Raw genomic sequence first — 22,405 nt, 5'->3', positions numbered from 1 at the left:
AGTCATGTCCCCTTCCTAAATCATGCAGCCTGGAATCTATGTGAATCTGTTGCCCCTCCTGTAAGGCAGCAATTGTGATTGATGACAGGCATACCAGATACCTCATCTCTTCTCTATGGGAAAGCCCATATCTCTGACATATGGTTGGTGTGCAAGCTCTTTTCTAAAAGGACCTTAAAGGTTTGGGGAGGCGTGTCTTTAAATATTTGTTGAGGCTGGCTGCATGGAGCAGTCTCCTCTCCTCCCTCCGTCCCCTGACATTCCAGAAGTGCTCCTGTGAGTTTGGATTCACTAGCTCCCAGGCTCCATCTTTTAAGACCATTCTAGCTTTGGATTCAGTTAGGACTTTGTTTAAAGTCATCAGACAAAAAGGAGCATCACTTCTGTGGGAAAAGTAGGGCCGATCCCCCAACAGGCATTCTCAGTAAGAAGTCTTAAGTCACCTCACTGCTCCCATTCTAAAGAAACTCCATTGCCCAACCTGTGAACCACAGCAGCTCTAAGGCAGTGTGGCACTAGGGCTCTGGCACGATCTTGGGAATCCAAAGTTAACTGCCTCCAGTACAGAGGCCACAGCATTGGGAGTTACCTCAACACTGAGTGCTTCGATGCCATCTGTGATGGTATCAGCCTCATTGGTACTGCTCTTCTTGATGCTACTCTCTTCAGCACCAAGTGTGTCAGTACTGGGCATGTCCATACCATCAACCCTGATACTCTCTTCTCTCGCACTCAGGTTTGTAGCACCGTCCCTGTTGATACTAAGAAAGCATGTAGTACTGAGGCATCTCCAGACTCTTAGAGGAATCAGAATCTCCTCTGCTCTCCACTGGTCTCTACTGATGCTCCAAGCCTCGTTGGCCCAGATTATCTCCCCAGTGCTGATGGCCTCTAGAATTACTGTGCAAATTTAGCATTCTGACTCCAGGAATGTTCCCCTCCATCTCCCCCTGCTATATGCCCCTCCACCCCCCACAACCAAAAAAATAATCTGGAGTGCTTGTTTTCATCTTCTGACTCACTACACGTTGGGGTGGGGGGTGGGGGGTCCCATACTTGTTCTCCAAGGATCCCTTCTTATGGTATTGTGATTCTGAGAAGGAATCAAGGGGTTTTTAGTTATGTGAAGGTCTCAGATGGGATGTAGGAGTGGGCATATGTCTGGTACCCTTCCTTGTGCCCCCCACCTCATTTCCATACAGTGTTCCAACATGGTTCTATTGGAACCTCTGGGGTATTCACCTCCCAAGACATCACACCTCTGCGCCACCTTCTAGAATGAGAACCTCCTCCCCTATATGTTCTCAGGAACCTAGGCTTGCAACCTATGAATTAGAGCCCTGTGAGGAGTTTTCTGAGGAGGAGCCACTCTCAAGCTGAGGATCAGGCAATTTCTGAGGCTATACTCTCTTGACCTTAAATGAGGTGGTAGTACCCTCTAGACCATCTCACCTGTATGATAACAAGAGCTTTCAAGATCTGGCCACACATATAACTGAGTCTCTCAAGAAACTTGTGGAAGAGGTACAAAATCCTTCCAAATGTTTGGAGATTCTCTATGCCTGGTCACTTGGCACTTCCCATTAATGACCCTCTCCTGGAATCTGGTAAACATATATGACATATGCCATAGGGATAAATTTTCACTTAAACCTCATCCCAAGTTCTTACTGAAAGGATTTATGGGCTTTCCTTTAAACCAACTGATTAATATGACAATGTCCATTTAGAAATGACATACTAATCCGGGGAAGGCTAGGCTGCACACCTTAGAGGTTTGCAGGGCCCTTTTACTTACAAAAAACCAAATCCTTCGGGATTTCCCCATGACTATTTATTTTTTACATTTCTATATTTTCTGAGAGAAGTTCTATCAGCCCAGAGGCTTTCCAAGTGGGTTTCGTGTTGTGGTAAGAGCTGTTATGAATTAGCAAGTTTAGATCCTCAACTCAGATTAGAGCTTGCTCCACTGCACTTGGACAGCTTCTGCGGCTTCTGTGCTAAGCATATCCATTTCAGCTACTTGGAGTTCAAGCCATACTTTTACCAAACAATATTTCTTGGTAGAAGCATTGAGGTCTGATGCTGCTTTTGTCAGAGCTGTACTGCAATCTTTGTTTAAGCAGACTCTGAGCACCTACCTGGTTCCATCAGGTTACTGCTTGTGAGTCACCAAGAGTGGAATACATACGGACAAGCACTCAAAAAAGAATTACTTACCTTATAATAACTGGAGTTCTTTGAGATGCAGTGTCCACATGTATTCCATGACCTGCCCTCTTTCCTGCTCCTGTGGAGTTCTGTAACATCTGGATTCTGCAGTGGCAAAGGAATTGAGTGGCAGTTGGACCCACACCCCCCTTTATGTCCTCAGTAGAGAAGCACTAGGCCACTCAGAATGCATGCACAGCCCCAATGGACATTGCTGGCCAAAAGACTCTGGTCTCAAGCACGTGGGAGTGTGCACACCAAAAGTGCAACACATAAGGACAACACATCTCTGAGAACCACAGTTGCTGTAATCTAAGTAACGGTCCTTTCCCAAACTATTTACATAATCATATGAGCCTGCCTGCTTATGGTACACAATTTTTAATTGTCACATTTAAATGTTTTGTAGGATCTCATGTCATCATGGACTGTAATATATCCAGTAGCATAAGTGCTTTGAATCCGTACTGGCAAGTCAACGGTGAGGATGTTAATGTCTTTGATAATACCTACGAAGAACAAATCTATGAGTAAGTATTCTTACAGATCAAATTGCATGTGTATTGAATGCTAAAATATTTTAAAATTATTTGGTGTGAATCATCCATAAAAGTAACTATTGGACAAAATAGTGTCTAATCATAGAATTGTAGAACTGAAAGGGACCTCAAGCGGTCATCTAGTCCAGTCCCCTGGCAGGACTAAGTATTATCTAGACCATCCCTGACAGGTGTTTGTCTAACCTGCTCTTAAAAATCTCCAATGATGTAGATTCCACAACCTCCATCAGCAACTTTCTCCAGTGCTTAACCACCCTGACAGTTCGGAAGTTTTTCCTTATGTCCAACCTAAACCTCCCTTGCTGCAATTTAAGCCCATTGCTTCTTGTCCTGTCCTCAGAGGTTAATGAGAACAATTTTTCTCCTTCCTCCTTGTAACAACCTTTTATGTATTTGAAAACTGTTATCATGTCCCCTTTCAGTCTTCTCTTCTCCAGACTAAACAAACCCACTTTTTTCAATCTTCCCTAATGAATGCCAACAGACTACTGAAAGTACTTCATGTTCAACAAATTTGCCATGCATTTAATAATTATCTATTTTTTCTGTAAGTAATTTATTGAGGCCATCTTATCTAGATTTTGGAAATTCATAATAGCATGATAATACTTAGTACTCTTCATCCATAGATTAAGGGCTGCTCTCAACCAGCCCCGTTGAAAAAGAGTTTGCCAGTATGGGAGCAATTCATTATATATACAATAGGTGTTTCCTTGAGTTCTTTTAAGATCAGCTGCTCTGCCTGCATGTGTGCGGTGGCCAGGTTCACAAATTACATAACATCTGCCACTGAATCAAGTTGAAATGTCATAAAACATTTTCTTGTTTAGAGAAGATTGGCACATTCACTTTATTTATTTATTTATTTATTTATTTATTTATTTATTTAACTATATTTTTTATGTCAACCTGCTCCTCGGGAAAATTGTCTTGAATTTTAGTTTTACTTTATCCCCAAACTCCTGTAAATTTATAGGGTGAGAGATTTTTGTTGTATTATAGTCTCATGGGCTAAAAAAAAAATGAACAGTCCCTGCTTACCTCTAAACATTAGTGTCCCACATAACTGATAATTGAGGCACCAGGAGTAAATTAATTATTGTTACTTTTGCCCTAAGCAAAAACTTTCAACTTGAGTGCCTAAGAAATATAGATTCTAGGTGACCTAATTTTCAGAGATGTTGAATACCTGCCGCTTCCCTTGAAGTCAGCTGGAGCTGTTGGATACCTGGGAATCTCCAAAAAACATTTTAGGTGTCTAATTTCAGGCACTACAGTATGAAAATTTTGGCCTGATTGTTGCTCTGCTATTTCTTGTCCTAATCCTGTCTTACCGTTTCTCTTTATTGCTTCCTCATTGCACTCTTTTGAAGGATGAGCTCCTGATAGGCACTTGGGGCTGAGCTCAAGTACAGATGTACTTTGCTGCTGCACATATAACATTGTGTCTCTGGAGGAGGTGATAGCTGGGATTGAATCAGAGACCTATGTGATCTAAAAGTATTAGCTTTACTCCTTGAACTGATGAACTGGTTTCCATAGTTCAATAGCAGCAGCAAATTCAGAAACCTCTGTACATGGGCTAACCACTAGAGGACAGAGCCACGCTGGTAGCATGGGCTATATTAGCTGACTTTTTTTTTCTTTCTATAAACGGACTCTGTAGTCAGCTTTGTGTAAGCTTGAATGATTTGCCAACTGTTGCTGATCGTGTTAACTCGCAGGAGTCTTCCCAACATGTCTCCCAGCTACCCATCAGGAGCATGACAGAATGCCTATCTGCTGAGAAGCCAAAAATGCTGGATGAATGAACCACCTAGAATGATTTTGGGGGAGTGTAGAGTGGGAGGGTAGAAGCTGGTATTCTTTTTCAAATGATTGTTCACATGGATCCTACTCTTGGTGCACAGGCACACAAAATTGGATTCATTTGGCCAAATCAAATTCAGTTGGGACTATGCCTGTTCCCTAGGTATCCTCGTGCTCCATTACCCCACCCGTGGGAGGGGGCCAACTATCCCTCAATTCCTTTTTGCCATCGATGGCAGCAAGATGGAATGCGTGCTGCTTCTCTGCAACTCTGTTGTAGTTAGTGTTAGTGATTAGTTAATATACTTGTTAAGCTAGTCCTTTTAATGTCCCTGTTGGCTTAATAAATTCCTTTTCAGTAGATAGGTGGTTAGGTGCAGAACCCCCTCTCTCCCTTTGATACCAGAACTCGAACCACTATGGCAGAAGCTAAATCTTCAGGGTTGACATACTTCTCCTGTGATGCTTCTATGCCATTCAGTGATGGGCCCTCTTAGATGCCTTTTTGATTTAGGTGAAGGTCATGTACCTTATTGGTACTCCATCTGCTGCTCTATTTCCAAACAGACTCCGAAGGCTAGGTGTGACAGGATCCCCAGGGTTCAGTCTGGGACTGTAGGATAACTTTGCCCACTTAACTCTCCAGCCTGGGCTCTCTCTCACAGTTCTTTGCTAGTGACAAGCAGCAAGCCCCTCCACAGGTGCTGTTATCACTCAGCACAACTGCATGTGGAGCCACGTACCCAGCTAGATTGCATGAATGCTCCCAGAGCCACTCATAAATCACACAGAGAAAGGCACCAGCCAAATCGCCCCCCATCTCCCAGCCTTGTACCTCAGGAATATACTGTCTTTCACTGCTCAAAATCCTTTCTTGAGAAATGCAAGTTGATTAGTTGGTTCACCACTCCATCAATGGAAAGTGGATATACATACACCAGCTTTTGTAAATCTGATTAGATTTACGAAGCACTTCAGGTAAACACTGATAAAGATAAACAGTAAAACAAGTTTATTGATTACCAAAGAGATTTTAAGTGATTAGGCAAAAAGTCAGAGTGGTTACTAAAATAAAATAAAATATAAGCATGCAGCCTACACTCTCAACCCTATTAAACTGGGCAACATCTAGATTAAGCAGTTTTTTCTCATGCCACTGGATATTGCAGTTCAGAGTACACAGGTGTCATAGGTTTGTTCTCCACTTTGAACTTTAGCGTCCAAAAGTGGGGACCTGCATGTACCCTTCTAAGCTTAAATCTTAGCTTAGATCTGATAGCGCTGCCACCAGCCAGAAATTCCAGTGTCTGGCACACTCCCTGTTCCCCCAAAACTTTCCCTGGGGAACACAGATCCAAACTCCTTGGATCTTAACACAAGGAGAAATTAACCATTCCCCTCCTCTTTTTCCCCCCAGACTTTCCCCTCCCTGGGTTGTCTTGAGAGGCTTCACACAGATCCAAACTCCTTGGATCTTAAAACAAAGAGGAATTAACCATCCCCCTCTTTCCCCCCCCCCCCCCAACTCCTGGTGAGTCCAGACCCAATTTCCTGGATCTTAAAACAAAGAAAAATCAATCAGGTTCTTAAAAAGAAAGCTTTTAATTAAAGAAAAAGAAAAAAGTAAAATTTATCTCTGTAAAATCAGGATGGAAATGCTTACAGGGTATTCAGCCTATATAGAAACTAGAGGGACTCCCTTCCCCCTGGCCAAAATATAAGTTACAGCAAACAGAGGTAAAATATCCTTCCAGCAAAATACACATTTGCAAATAAAGAAAACAAACAAAAGACTAATCTGCCTTTTTAACTAATACTCACTATATTGAACAGAAGAGACTGTTTCAGGAAGATTGGAGAGCCTGTATGTACGTCTGGCTTCTCTTAATCCCAAGAGAGAACTCACAACACTACAAAAACACCCACAAAAACTTCCCTCCACCGAGATTTGAAAGTATCTTGTCCCCTGATTGGTCCTTTGGTCAGGTGTTAGCCAGGTTCACTGAGCTTGTTAACCCTTTACAGGTAAAAGAGACATTAACGCTTAACTATCTGTTTATGACAACAGGTTTCACCCTTGAAACGTGGGCCAGTCTCCTCTGTTGGAGTCTTCAGTCTTTTGAGTGTCCTTGTTGCTTGCAGCGTAGGTCGGGGGAGGAGAAAAGGCCAAGCATGGGGCCACTGTATTCTGTTTTATACCCTTAGTCCCATGTGCTTGGAGAACACAAGTCCAGGCATGTCTGGTGGGCATTGCTGAGTCCCCAGGCAAGATTGAGCAATTCCCCTGGTGTGGCCTTGTGCAAGTTAGTCATTGAATTGTAACTCTCTGTCAGGACAATGGCTGTTGATGGTTGTTGACTCTCACACACACATGCACCTCCCGGCACTTCGGAAAGTGGAGGGAGTGGTGTGCTCCATTGGGATAGGGTGGATTCATCACCCCTTTCAGTTTCCAATGTTTGCAGCCACTGCCATGCTGTGTCTCCTTCCTCCATTTGTGCTTCCTTCTAGAGTGTGAGGCTACATTAACAGCAATGTGTTAACCCTTGAGGGCTCAGCCAAGTGCTAGTTCATCATTTAGCAGTAAGGCACTCCCTGGAAAATCTCCCACCCTCTGACTCCACCACCTCAACCAAGCTTCACAATCATCATTTCTGTGTACAGGATTAGGTTGTTTAAAACTTACTGTGTGTGTGTATATATATATTTCCCTGGAACCTAACCCCCCGCACCCCGATTTACATTAATTCTTATGGGGAAATTGGATTCACTTAACATCGTTTTGCTTAAAGTAGCATTTTTCAGGAACATAACTACATTAAGTGAGGAGTTATTGTACCTATTTAGATGGAACAGTGTGTTTCAGCAGATCATAAACTTTGCCACGATACCTCACATGGCATGTTTTATATGACATAGCACAATTATATACAAACAATGAATATGGGGCTTCAAGGGTGCTCCTCTGAGGTAGGGTGTCACACTAGGGTTGGCCACCTAAATTTTTTTCTTCTAGAGTACTCCACAACAGCCATCTCAGATATGGAGAAGAAGGAAGTAGCTAAGTCTTAGTCCTCCCTCTAGTCCTCCTTAGCTAGTTCACCCCATGAGCCATGATTCGAACGCCAAGCTGCAATGCTGAGATGTCCCAGTTGTCTATGTAGGTTGCCTACCCCTGATCTATGGCACGCGTGCCGAAGGCGGCACGTGAGCTGATTTTCAGTGATACTCACGCTGCCCGGGTCCTGGCCACCGGTCCGGGGGCTCTGCATTTTAATTTAATTTTAAATGAAGTTTCTTAAACATTTAAAAAAACTTATTTTCTTTACATACAACAACAGTTTAGTTATGTATTTTAGACTTCTAGAAAGAGACCTTGTTAAAATGTATTACTGGCACACAAAACCTTAAATTAGAGTGAATAAATGAAGACTCGGCACACCACTTCTGAAAGGTTGCCGACCCCTGACTTAGATCCACATGTTGATTTCCTTGAGAAAGGAACATCACTCCAGAAATGGGACATCAAGTTTCCCTCTCAAGACTCTTGGAACTGAGACAAAAGAGTGAACATTAGATTTGTCACAAGCGTGGCAGCCAGTAGCCCAACTGTCTACATGTCAAATTACTGTGTCACAAGCCAAGGTGTGAACCATCAGCACACCAGCTTACAGCACAGTAACATCCTGTGTGGACACTGCTGCAGTGCAGTGAAAGTCTTGGAGTGTGGTTTGGCATTACTAGTAAACGTCACACACTTTATGCAGTAAGAGCTTTATATTCTCTGAACAGGACAAAACCATTCAGGAACACCCAGACTGTTCATGGCCTTCATGGATATGTTTAGGGATCAGGCAGTAACCTCACAGAAGTTATCAAAATGGACTTATGAGTTAGCCCAGTCAGCTTAGAGCCACCTAGGCACAGCTGAGCACTAGAGCTCAGGTGGTCTATTTCTGAAATTTATAGGGCAGCTATGAACAGTTTGGTACACACTTTACTAAAGCTGTGTTTTTGTAAGAAGCTTCATTTTGGTAAGGCTGTCCTACAATCTTTTAACTAGGGCTCCTAGCACCTACCATGTAGACCCAAATTGGTTATTTTCTTACAGTTCTGTGGTTCGAGATGTTTTATCCACAAGGATCCCATGACCTGCCTTCCTTCCCTAATATGGAATCCTACTTCTCTGGGATTCTGTATTGGTGAAGGCACTGAGGGCCTGCTCTGCACTTTACGGTCTCGGATGAGGGAGCTGAGAGGATGCTTAGGGGACAGGCCTGGCCCCAGTGGACACTGCTGGTCAAAAGAATCTGATCTTACACGTATGGTGTGCATGAACACCAAGTGTGGAATCCATATGGACAGAACATCTCGAAGACCCATGGCTACTATAAGGGATATAACTGTTCTTATGGAATGCCAATACAACTAAATCAGTTTGCAACCTGTCCTCATCTATCTTTTAAATTATAAAGCCATAATAGTTTTCAGCTAAATCAGTTTTAACCAAGGCTCAGTTGGTATGGAAAGTAGCTATTTTTTAAAGTGGTCAGCAACAGTATCAGAACTGAAAATATGGAGGCACAGTACCTGACAGCAATTCCTACAGAAGTTTAAATGTTCTAATGTGGGCAGGTTTCAGAGTAGCAGCCGTGTTAGTCTGTATCCGCAAAAAAAACAGGAGTACTTGTGGCACCTTAAAGACTAACAAATTTATTTAAGCATGAGCTTTCGTGAGCTACAGCTCACTTCTTCGGATGCATAGAATGGAACACAGACAGGGGATATTTATACATACAGAGAACATGAAAAGGTGGAAGTATGCATACCAACAGGCAGAGTCTAATCAATTGAGATGAGCTATCGTTAGCAGAAGGAAAAAAACTTTTTGGAGTGATAATTAAGATGGCCCATAGAAGGTGTGAGGAGAACTTAACATAGGGAAATAGATTCAATTGGTGTAATGACCCAACCATTCCCAGTCTTTGTTTAGGCCACAGTTAATAGTATCTAGTTTGCATATTAATTCAAGTTCAGCAGTTTCTCTTTGGAGTCTGTTTTTGAAGTTTTTTTGTTGCAAAATTGCCACCTTCAAGTCTGTCACTGAGTGGTTAGAGAGGTTGAAGTGTTCTCCCACTGGTTTTTGAATGTTATGATTCCTGACACACTGTTGGATAGCCAAATCTGACATCAGGAATCATAACATTCAAAAACCAGTGGGAGAACACTTCAACCTCTCTAACCACTCAGTGACAGACTTGAAGGTGGCAATTTTGCAACAAAAAAACTTCAAAAACAGACTCTAAGGTGCCACAAGTACTCCTGTTTTTAATGTGGGCAGTAATTCAACCTGTGTAATGTCATTGTTCCATTTGTGTAGTTTCAAACCCTTGGCTCTGGCACTTCATTTTGCTTACACTAAGCTTTGTACTATAAAGTCCTGACTCCCAATATCAATGTTTGCTCACAAGTGATCTGAACTCTACTTGCTTAATACATTTTTTAGGGTAAAAGTTAACTTTCTTGTATTTGCAGTTAAGTCTACCTAGTCCATATTGAAATTCTAATATATAATAATTTCTCTATCTGCTGATGTGTTGTGGGTTTTTTTGTTTGTTTGTTTGTTTTTTTTGTGGTGATAGAAAACCTTCCCAGGGAGGTGGTTTTATAATTGGAGCAAGATTCAACATTTCAAAAGTGAAAAGTAAGGATTATTCTCACAAGTTTTTCTGTCGTGTTTTCCATCCCTATGGCGAAGCTGTAGCATATGTTTTACTAAAACGCCCAGGTAAGATATTTAAATAAGTTTATAACTACAATTCTAACCTGATCATGTAATGAGAAATTAAGGAAAAGGGAACAGTTTAATAAAGATTCAGCTAGTATCAACCATAATTGGCTATAACTGTGTAAAACAGCTCTGTGTTAAACAGAACATGACTGGTATGTTACAATCGTATACGTATGTTAACTAAAGTATTCTACATTCGTTCTATTACCAAATTTAAATAAACTATCAGTTTTAATGAATTTTGGACTCTATATTTCAATTCAACAGCCTTTCAGAAAATACCAATGAAATGCTTTTCAGTAAAAAAATAAATTAAAACAAACTTATCATTAGCTTATGCCACCCATGGTAGATAATTAGCACTCTTGCTGTCTTCCTTCCTCTTAAGTTGTAGCTGCCCTTGTTGAATTTAATCCTAAATTCTTACGTTTGTTAAAACATATTCCCCCTCTTCCTCCTGAATAGCTTCTTTCAAATTCACCTTTTCCCCCTTTAAAACAGTATTTTCTCAGTAAATTATTCTCTCTTGTACACCATATTGCCTTAGTGCCATAATGCTTCTGTTCACCTTGTTGTTAACTGAAAGCTGAAGAACCAGAAAGGAGCATTTGGGCACAAATTTTGTGGCTACTGCTTCACTTTTGAAGTAACTCCATGACCCCAGCATCTCTGCTTTTTTTTTGTTGAGGTGTGAAGGAGGAGGCGAGGATATATGTAGCAGTGGGGCTGCTGCTGCTCCTTTGATTCCCTCTATCCTCATCACTCCATAACAGATAGGCAGGAATTCATGCACACACCACTCCCACATTGTATGCTCTGTTTTTTGCCACAGAGTGTAGATTTTGCTTAATAATAATAATTGGAGATATACCAATCTCCTAGAACTGGAAGGGACCTTGAAAGGTCATCGAGTCCAGCCCCCTGCCTACACTAGCAGGACCAATTTTTTTAATGTGGAATGTGTGAAACATGAAAAAGTCCCTATTGCCAAATTCATTGTGACTCAGCACATAATAAGCAGTTTGTGCTGACACATTTAACATTTGGTTCTGGTTTTCAAAGCTGAAAAGCTGAAATGAGTACAAATGTGCATATATGGGAGTTCAGGTAACTTTAATATAAGACACCAAAGTTCAAATTAAGTCTCTCTCAAGTTTGTTTACGCAGAATTTGAGGCCAGTCTGCTTTAAAATAGAATTAATTCTGAAACCTCACTTGAAAAGTAGTAAGATATTGAAATCAAAACTACTGCCTATTGCAAGATGTACCTTGATAATTCAGCCAACGTCTACTACAGGTTTAATAAACAATGGCTTACATTTAAGCCTATTTAACCCAGAGAAACCTGTTTTGGAGGTTGTTTTTTATCTTAAGATCTTGTTTACCACACAGAGAAGTTGTGAGGATGAATTGGTTAATGTTTGGAAGACAGGTGCTATGTAATCGTTCAAAAGGAGAGGCATAAAGAACCAAAGTGCTCTGTCTCTTGCTAGTACACTTCTCATAAACTCTTTTTGTCGAGGTGACTGTAATGACAACCAGTAGCTTAGTCTAGTGGTTCTCAACCTTTTCAGACTACTGTACCCCTTTCAGAAGTCTGATTTGTCTTGTGTACCCAAGTCTCTTAAAAACTACTTGCTTACAAAATCAGACATAAAAATACACAGGTGTCATAGCACCTGAAAAATTGCTTATACTTTCTCATTTTTATCATATAATTATAAAATAAATCATAATTACCAGGTTGAGGCACACTGATGTAGTATATAGAGCAGTATAAACAAGTCATTGTATAAAATTTTAGTTTGTATTGATTTCACTGGTGTTTTTCATGTAGCCTGTTGTAAAAGTAGACAATATCTAGATGAGCTGATGTACCCCCTGGAAGATCTCTGCCTACCCTTGGTTGAGAACCACTGGCTAAGTGTGCCATAAATGAGAGTGGAAGAGGGAGCTGGAGTTTATAAATGTATAGCAGAGTGGAGAGGTCTATAAGACTTAAAAACACTACTTTAAAGCAAACCCCAAAGCAGTTTTTGAGTACAAAAGGCAAACTTGCATTCCACAATGGATACAACTTCATTCATGAGAATGGAGCCTACAGAGATATTGCATCTCTTTGGGACTTTTTCTGACTGTGAATCATATCCTCCATTAATGTAACCCCAGAACACAGACTGCACTAAAGTGAGACAATATAATCCTCCTACAAGATAGTTCATACTACAAAATTACACCTCTACCCCGATATAACGCTGTCCTCGGGAGCCAAAAAATCTTACTGCGTTATAGGTGAGACCGCATTATATCGAACTTGTTTTGATCCACTGGATTGTTCAGCCCCGCCCTCCTGGAGCGCTGCTTTACCACGTTATATCCGAATTCATGTTATATCGGGTCGCATTATATCGGGGTAGAGGTGTACTACTTGTGGCTGATCTCATTCTGTTAATATCCCAAACTATCAAAGTTTGGGTGCCTAAAGTTGTGCTCTTAAAACCATATGTAGTCACTTAAATGGGCTATTTTCCGCTGTGCTGAGTGCTAACAACTCCCATTCCAGTAATTGGGAATTTTCTGTTTGCTGCTACTTATATAGCATTAGCACTTAGAAACCTCTGTCAGCTTGGTCACCCACTGTGCTAGACACAGAACAGTCATTTAGTAAATGACCATTCCTGCTCCAGTTCCAGAGAGCATATGGTGTAACAAGAGAACACATTTATGTGTTCACTTTTCTTTGTCTTCTTGTGGGATTGTCTTACTACTCACTTTTTTTCTACAACTGTGTGCCACTTTTTAACAGGGCTTCTCTACACAAAGATTTAGTTGATGGCAAGTTAAGTTGTGAATGTAGCTCAGTGGTTTGAGCATTGGCTGCTAAACCCAGGGTTGTGAGTTCAATCCTTGAGGGAGCCACTTAGGGATCTGGGGCAAAAATCAGTACTTGGTCCTGCTAGTGAAGGCAGGGGGCTGGACTCGATGACCTTTCAAGGTCCCTTCCAGTTCTAGGAGATAGGTACATCTCCAATTATTATTAAATTTTATATATTAGCGTGCCATGGATTAACTGACCAGGTGCACCCTCCTGATGCACATTCACAGTTGATTATAGGGGCATTGAGCTAGTTCTATTTCAAAGAGAATTACACAGTTAATCTGCAACGGCCTACTATGGGGTAGATTCACACTCCAGCTTGCTGCGAATTGAATATTTGTGTTGACAAATCCTAAATCAAACTTGTATGAGAATTCTGAGTTAGTTGTCTTGTCAGAATAAACATCAGCATTTCTTTTCTGGTTAGAGAATACAATTTCTTTGCATTTGTGCGGTAACATTTTTGACTTTAAGATGGCCTCTGTTGAGACAGGACGGCAAACATTCTGGGTTTACTAGCAGACTGGCCAATAACAGTTTTATGTTGAAACCATACGGGAAGAATCTTTAGTCTTTTTTTTCTTGTTTGCTGATTGTATGATTTAAATCCTTAAACAAGTAGCTGGCTTTAAGAGACCAAATTGTTGGATTGTAGAAAATGTTTTGAATGTTTGTTTGACACATGCTACAGTTCCAATGTATCTTTTCCCGCCCCGTTTGCTAATACAGCTCCAAACATTCAGGGTTACTTGATTGGAGGACTTGTTTCACTGGTATTTGTAATAGTTGCTGCTGTGTTTGTCTACAAGCTACTCAAGATTGACATTGTGCTTTGGTATCGGAACTCCTGCCATCCTTTTCTGAGTAAAAAAGGTATGTGTTTTCTTAAGAAAAAAGGTTACAGAATTTAAAATCTAATTGGGAATGCATTCAGGAAATGATCCTGGAGTGAGAGTGATTCCATTTGGAGTTTCCCCCAAAGTGGGTGCCCTTACATTTTTTAGATGTATGATGAAAACTATTAGCATATTTTCTGATTTAGATTATGTAAAGTACTTCAGATTTCTAAAATGGCAGTGATTGGCTTGTATATTTGATAGCCGTTTACTGACTGGTTGATGTACTGTATTGCTGTTTGCCTTAAAATGGCTGACTGAAGTATTCTCCACTTGTAACATGTACTCAAGCTATGGAACTACCTTCTCTTTAATTACTGTTTGGAAGAGTACTAATAAATCATATGAAAGTGCATTTTTGGAAAAGAGCGCAGAGAAAAATCCTAAGCATCTACCAGTTTTTTAAAGACCATTTCTCTCAAATCCGTATTTTGGTCCGATATTCGGCTCTCTCTTATGTTCCTGGAATTTGCATTAGCAATGGGAATCCCATACACAAGAGAGCAGAATACTGAAATTTAGATCAATCATGAGTTGATGTACCACAAAAGAAGTAAAATGTATTTAATAACTGCATTGAGGTAATTACTGGAGTTGTATAAAGTTTTATTAAATCAGCCCTTACTGGAAATTTTGTTCCAGATAAATCATAACTCTCCTGATCGTTCTGAATATTGCCTTTTTATATCTTAAGGTCATAAGCAGTAAACACCAGTTATGAGTAACTTGGAATTTAAATAATATGCTGTACTTGAAACAGATAATCTGGTGATATTGCTTTTTTTTTTATTTAGTGTAGAGCAAAGACTGATCAAAGGTAATCAATTTTACACCTTTGCATATTAAAGTCTAAAGGTCTACGTGTAAAACTATTACTTTCATAAGTATAATTACACCACAATAACTTTAATTACAGGATTCGTGCCCATGGCAGTGTTGTGTGGGAAAACTATAGTTTACTTTTTTATTAAATATGCTTTTTGGTCTTAATCATTTTGCTCACTTTGTTTAGTTTCAGATGGGAAGATCTATGATGCATATGTGCTGTATCCAAAAAACAGAGTAAGCTGCCTCTATTCACCAGATATTTTTGCGCTAAAGATATTACCTGAGGTCTTAGAGAGACAGTGTGGATACAATCTCTTTATATTTGGAAGGGATGATTTACCAGGACAAGGTAAGATTTTTTTTTTTTTTAAATTGGAATTTCTCTATTTTCTCTCACCAGTCTCAAAGGTAAGCTGCAATGATCCTCGAAATAGAGATAAGCAAACTTGTTTGGCCCAGGCATCCTAGTTAGCATAGGCCAGGGGGCGTCAACCTTTGGCACGCAGCTCACCAGGGTAAGCACCCTGGTGGGCCAGGCCGGTTTGTTTACCTGCTGCGTCCGAAGGTTCGGCCGATCTCTGCTCCCACTGGCTGCGGTTCCCCGTCCCAGGCCAATGGGGGCAGTGGGAAGCAGCGGCCAGCACATCTCTTGGCCAGCACTGCTTCCCGCAGCCCCGATTGGCCTGGTACTGCGAACCGCGGCCACAGGGAGCGGCGATCGGCCGAACCTGCGGACACGGCAGATAAACAAACCCGCCTGGTCCGCCAGGATTCTTACCCTGGTGAGCTGCGTGCCAAAGGTTGACGACCCCTGGCGTAGGCAGTCTCTTATCCCTATTCCTCCCTCCTGTGTAATCCCACGGACGTACTGTGCTTGGGGCTCCCATAAAGCCCTGTCTGCCTCATAGCTTTTCCTCCGATCAGCTCCTAGTTCTTCCTTCAATATGTAGATTGCTTATGCAGCTGGGTCTGGTGTGCTGATCAGAGGGAGAGGACTGGCAACAGCCTTCCTTGTCCACAGGGTCAGGAACAATGGCAGAGCAGCACTTGTGAAGGGAGGGAAGTGTCATGGCAGTCACTGTAGAGTGTCATTTCACCTCCGGCAAATGTACCTCTTTACTTTTCCACTCTGACAAGTGCCCATGAAAAGCAAATAAAATCTGAATGACTCGTCTGAATGACTCGGGGGGGAGGGAGGGCACTTAAGTGTGGCAAAATGGTGCAACTTAAAATAAAAATTATTACAAAGCAACTCTTTTGTGTCCAGTATCAGAAAAGATCAGTAGGAGATGAGAAAATGCATGACTCTAATCTAAATATGAGCAGAACAATATGTTCTCCAAGTGCCTTTAAAAAGGGACATCCTGAGGGAATGTTTCTTTTTGCCATATATTGCTGAAACTAAGATTCTAACATTTGGCTCTGAAATTGAGGAAGGATCTTTCACTGATTGCTTTCCTGAGGAGAAGGTGGGGAGACCACTCTGAGTTATTTGTGTATGGTCTTGTATACACTTTTTCAGCTGTACTTATGCACTATAAAATAATCAGTAAAACCGAGCTTAAAAATTGGTCTATGTTTTCCAAATTGTTTAACCAAATAAGTCTCTATTGGAAGTTTGTCAGACTAATCAATATGTGCTTAGTATTGTAAAAGCAAGCTTTTCCATATGAACATGTGTAACACCGACAGACCCTGGTCCTTGGTGGGCGGGATCGAAGCTGGGATCTCTGGTGCTTTATGCGTGAGCCTCTAATGTATGAGCTAAAAGCCAAGTGTCTCTAATGAGTCTGCTCTACAGCCTTAGTTAAATCTCTCTCTCTCTCTCTCTCTCTGTGGTCTTAGTGCCACTAGAGGGGACAGAACACCATACCTAGGAGGCGTGTGGGTTACACATACTTTTGTCTTAAGATAGAATTTTAGCAGAAGGCATTCATATTTCTAAATAAATTCTTAGTAATGCAGATAACTTATTTTTACTAGAATGAATATTTATATTGCTTGTCCTACACTAGGTCTCTGTGGCTAATGTCTTGTCTACACTACAAAGTTAAGTTGATGTAAATTAGGTCACCGTAGAGCCACTGCAGTAATTATAGCAGCGGTTCATGTCCACGCTACCCTCTTTCTGCCAGTGCTGCACATCCTCAGTGGAAGCGCTTGCACTGACTTAAGTAGGGCAGTGTGGGGGCTGTTGGGCCCCAGCTGAGCACCCCATGTGGGGTTGACAGCCAACAGCTGATGTAAGTAACACAGTGTTTACACAGACACTGTGTCACTCTAACTACATCGACCTAAGTGCTATGCCTCTCATGGAGGTGGAGTTATTAGGTCAGTAAAGCCTGCGACTTACATCAGCGGGAGCAACATTGTAGTGTAGACACGTACACAGTCAGGTTGACATAAGCTGCTGTACGTTAACATAACTCTGTAGTGTAGGCCAGGCCTAAGTTGTGTAGGCCATTGGCTCTGTAGTGTAGGCCATTGGCTTTTGCTGTCATTTCCTAGAAATTTCTATTCGTTAGCAGGCCTTCTCATGGGTGGGGGTCCTCCTGTTTGAAATTTACTTCCTTGAGCAGTCTACAGGGCACTATTTAAGGCCCAGAGTATTTTTGCTTTAGTTTTCATAGGAATTTGTTTTTTTTCCCACACTGATACTTATTCCTGATGGTCTGGTTGCAACATACTTAGTGTACCGGGGCCAGCTGCCACTCAACCATCCTCTCATGGCCAGCGGGTGCCTCTGCAGTGTCCTGCCCTGGTTTTTCTCTTCTTCAGGGCTCCTTCAGCAAACTCCATGCAGTCTCGTTCAATCACAGCCCTTCTTGGGTCTGGGCCTTTTATTAAATTATCAAAGTTCTTAGAACATTCACAATATAATCTCCCCCGGCTTAAGCTGGGAACAGCCCCTCTGCCCTCAGGAACTGCGCCTTCCTCAGGGACCACTGCAGGAGACCCCCCACAGCCAGGGCCGGCTCCAGGCACCAGCTTATCAAGCAGGTGCTTGGGGCGGCCACTCCGGAGCAGGGCGGCACTTTCAGGTATTCGGCGGCAATTCGGCGGACGTTCCCTCACTCCCGCTCAGAGCGAAGGACCTCCCGCTGAATTGCCGCAGATCGTGATCGTGGCTTTTTTTAATTTTTGGCTGCTTGGGGTGGCAAAACCCCTGGAACCGGCTCTGCCCACAGCTTCCCTCTGCCTGAGCCCCTTCCCTGCAGCTTCCTGATGACTTTTACTCTGGGATCACTTGATTCAACTCAGGTGTGGCTTGTCCTGTAATCAGGGCTGGCTTAGCCCCAGGCTCTAAAGCACAGGGGCAAGCAAGCCTGTTGCATGTATTAATATACTAATGAGATTTGGTAGCTTTATCTAAAGATATGTAGGATTTAATGTGTTTTTTTTTTTTAAACAATGCCAACTTTTTACAGCGACAGGTGTAATTTCAATGAATAATATGGAGTAAGGAAACAAGTAAGACATCTTTGTTTCTGAAAACTAAACAGACAAAAAATGAAAGTAACAAACATTGTATAAGCTTTTGCAGGAGTAAAAAAACCTCTCTCTGCTTTTCTTTGTTTACAGCTGTTGTCAATATCGCTGATGAAAAAATCAACCAAAGCAGAAGAGTGATAATTGTGTTAGTACCAGAATCATCCTGTTATAGTGTGTTAGAAGATACCTCTGAACAGCAACTGGCTGTGTACGATGCTCTTATCCGTGATGGAATTAACGTTATTCTAATTGAACTGGATAAAATAAAGGATTACACAAACATGCCAGAATCTATCAAATATATTAAGCAAAAGTATGGGGCCATCAGATGGAAAGGGGACTTCACAGAGAGATCTCATTCAGCAAGTACAAAATTCTGGAAAAATGTACGATACCAAATGCCACCCAGACAAAGTGTGTCTCCCTCAGAACTACAGTTACTACCAACAGCCTTTAATTCTCCACATACAATAATGTTAGAAAGATGACACCCAAGTTCAGTTTTAACAGCTGTGAGCAGCTCACTTCAACTGCTTTTTAAATGGTTGGTCATAGGATACCCATATGTGTTATACACTGTCCATCTCATTTGGAGACTTACAGGATTAAAGCCTCCACAACATCATCATCGACAGATTTGAAAAACTGATTGACCATCCATTCCCCTGAGCAGATCAACAGAACACTCTGAAGCATTGTTTCAATATTGCAGTGGCCTGTAACAAGAACTGCAGGACTTCATCAAGAAATATATTTTTTGTAAGGAAAACGAAAAACATTTTTTGCACTTTTAAAGACATTTTTTTTCCAAATAGAAAAAGGATGAAAATGAAGGAAATAGCGTTGTTATATCCTGACTTTTATATGATGGGTTTAGGTCTGGAAAACTAGTTTTGAATGAAACAATTAAAACTCTAGTTCATACATGTGTTGCAATCTATTAATTATGGACTTGTTCAATCCACTACAAGAAGAATCCTTATATTACATCATGTGGTATTGTCCGAGGTGAGAGGGAGACATAAGACAAGAAGGGGACCTTGTACTGGCCGGTCAAAGAATTTAACCTTTTTTCAGCATTTTACTTTCTAGAGCAACTCTTGCAGTAGCTGATTCTGTAAGTCTAGAAACATTTTTATTATAAACCAATGTTTTCAATCTTATCTTCAAAAAAATCCTCTTGGGACTGAAGTGTATAATGTTTGGTCTTTGTATTTTTTAATGTTTAAGGAAAATCTACTCAGATGATTGAGTTAACTGATAAGTGTATATGTTTCATTATCCCACTCCGAACAAAAATCAGATTTTTTGCACATAGTCAATTCAATTGGCCAAATATTAAAGTGTCATTTGTAGCTGGCTGTTTTTAATTCATCATGTACACAACGTAATTGCTGAACTATTGTGCTACACTTGAGTTTCTGTATGTAGATAGTACTGTAGTTTGAAATCTGGAGCTGTACAAATGTCCTAGTACACATTCCAAAGTGGAGCAGCTAGGATTTTCTCTCTCCTTTGTTTTTGAGGGGAACCTTCCTGCCCTCCAAAAACCTGTTAACATAGCATTAAGGTTGTAAATTTAAAGAATAAGGAGATGCAGAAGTTAATTTTCCCATGGCAATATTAAATTGCCCACATCTTACATATTGTATAATTAGATATACATTTCAAGTCATTAGATTTAATGTTGTGTGCAATTTTGGAGTCTTGTTGCTTGAGTGCTAAAAATGGACTGTGTACACAGTGTCAGATGTTTTTTGAAAACCCCTGATTTCTGAATTTTCTTGAATTGATGCTCAAATATTTCCATGAAAATCTATAAATTACTCAGGCTTGAGTTAAATATTTTCATATACTGATTACAGTATGATCATTCTGACATTCCTTGCTTTAAAACTGTCCATTAATTATATTTTGTCAAGGACCAGGACACCAGTTCTGTAGAAGATGCCAAGCTTTATTGCTGACCTAATTTAGAAAAAATGGGTAAACTTGCACCTCTTGAAGGGTTAATTTCTGTACAAAGCATTAATCCTTTGTTTTGACAAATATGATGATGATGATGATGAATTAAGTAATTGCAAGTGGTGATATGGGCAACACTTGTTTTTCTGGGTTTTATTTCCAGTTCTGCCACTGGCCTACTATGTGAATGTGGGCAAGTCACTTTGCCTCTCTGTGCCTCAGTTTCCCAAAGAGTCAAATGGCAATAATACTTGCCTCTCTTGTAAAGTGCTTTGAGATCTACTGAGGAAAAGTGTGGGGTAAGCTAGATATTTTAAATTTGAATATGTATTGTATCGTAAAAGATACATCAGAAACTCCAGTGGTATATTTTGTCCCTATTAAAGTTATATTGAATTTATTTTTCTTTGTACTGTCCACTAGATTTTAATGTATAACTTCCAGTTTTGGAAAGCTTTCAAAATTTGGTAAAAATACATGACAACACAGAAGATTGAACTTGTTGGCAGAAGTCAAGGGTAGCATTTGCTTCTCCCAATAGTGAACTGAGTCGATGGTGTATAAATATAATCATGCAGATGATATGGGAACCTTCATGATTGCATTTCCTATTTTTGTGTTTAAACTGACAACCTAAGCAATACATTTATATAATCTTGCACTTAGTTTTTATTGCTATGCAATGTCTTGCGTGTCTTCACACAATCATTCTGTCTGTCTGTCTGTACTACATTCCTTCAACTCCTGTCTTACTGTGCCTTTGGTCTCCTATCACTCAAGTTCCAGTGCTTTTTAAGACCACAGGCTATTCTTGGAACAGTGTCCTTGTTAGCCTGTCAGCCTGCCTCATTTTCCAATCCCTTCTGTAAGGCAGCTACTACGGTGACAGCTGGGTAGGAATTTTCATTGAACCTCTCGGGGGAGGGGGGTGTGGGTCTAGCTTTGGAATCTGAAAAGAAAGCAGAAGTCCAGTCTGACTCCTAGACCCTCTCTGTTTCTTTGAAGGCTACTGGCTTTATTTTGTCCCAGTATCTTTTCTGTAGCCCCTTTTGTTTCCTTCATGATTCACAGAGCTTTCCAAGGCCTTTCCCCATGTCTGTGGCTGGCTCTCATACCACTTCCCTCGGTACCATCCTACAAAGAATTATCCTCTTACCACAGGGTATGTCTACACTACGGGATTATACCGATTTTACAGAAACCGTTTTTTAAAACAGATTGTATAAAGTCAAGTGCATGCGGCCACACTAAGCACATTAATTCGGCAGTGTCCGTCCATGTACCGAGGCTAGCGTCGATTTCCGGAGCGTTGCACTGTGGGTAGCTATCCAATAGCTATCCCATAGTTCCCGCAGCCTCCTCAGCCCATTGGAATTCTGGGTTGAGATCCCAGTGCCTGATGGGGCAAAAAACATTGTTGCTGGTGGTTCTGGGTACAGCCTCACCCCTCCCTCTGTGAAAGCAGCACCAGACAACCGTTTTGCGCCTTTTTTCCTGGCTGAACTGTGCAGACGCCATAGCACACCAAGCATGGACCCTGCTCAGCTCAAGACAGCAATCGTGGACGTTTTAAACACCTCGCGCATTCTCGTGCAGTCTATGTTGAACCAGGCGAGGAGGAGGCGGCTATGGCAGCGCGGCGACGAGAGTGATGAGGACATGGACACAGAATTCTCTCAAACTGCGGGCTCCGGCATGTTGGAGCTCATGCTGGTAATGGGGCAGGTTCTAGCCATTGAACACCGATTTTGGGCCTGGGAAACAAGCACAGACTGGTGGGACCACATAGTGTTGCAGATGTGGGACGATTCGCAGTGGCTGCGAAACTTTCGCATGCATAAGGGCACTTTCATGGAACTTTGTGACTTGCTTTCCCCTGCCCTGCAACGCCAGAATACCAAGATGAGAGCAGCTCTCACAGTTGATGAGCGAGTGGCAATAGCCCTCTGGAAGCTTGCAACGCCAGACAGCTACC

The 22,405-nt window shown here is 41.4% G+C and overlaps 1 protein-coding gene across 9 annotated transcripts in view; it reads left to right on the top strand.

The window, feature by feature from the left end:
- Nucleotides 1–20,830, top strand: part of LOC120406214 (interleukin-1 receptor type 1-like) — a 63,986-nt gene extending 43,156 nt beyond the window's left edge. For all 9 annotated transcript variants that reach the window (XM_039540728.1, XM_039540706.1, XM_039540714.1 and 6 more), the window contains 5 exons: nucleotides 2,621–2,741; nucleotides 10,223–10,368; nucleotides 13,979–14,122; nucleotides 15,158–15,322; nucleotides 18,556–20,830. In XM_039540728.1, the coding sequence (XP_039396662.1) occupies nucleotides 2,621–2,741; nucleotides 10,223–10,368; nucleotides 13,979–14,122; nucleotides 15,158–15,322; nucleotides 18,556–18,953 (974 nt within the window). In that variant the 3' untranslated portion in view covers nucleotides 18,954–20,830. The remainder of the gene's footprint in view (nucleotides 1–2,620; nucleotides 2,742–10,222; nucleotides 10,369–13,978; nucleotides 14,123–15,157; nucleotides 15,323–18,555) is intronic.
- The last annotated feature ends 1,575 nt before the right edge of the window (nucleotides 20,831–22,405 follow it).

The sequence above is a fragment of the Mauremys reevesii genome, linkage group 1, assembly GCF_016161935.1.
Source record: "Mauremys reevesii isolate NIE-2019 linkage group 1, ASM1616193v1, whole genome shotgun sequence".
NCBI classification, from domain to species: domain Eukaryota; kingdom Metazoa; phylum Chordata; order Testudines; family Geoemydidae; genus Mauremys; species Mauremys reevesii.
The sequence above is the reverse complement of the archived record's forward strand: the minus strand, read 5'-3'. Positions and strand labels throughout refer to the sequence as shown.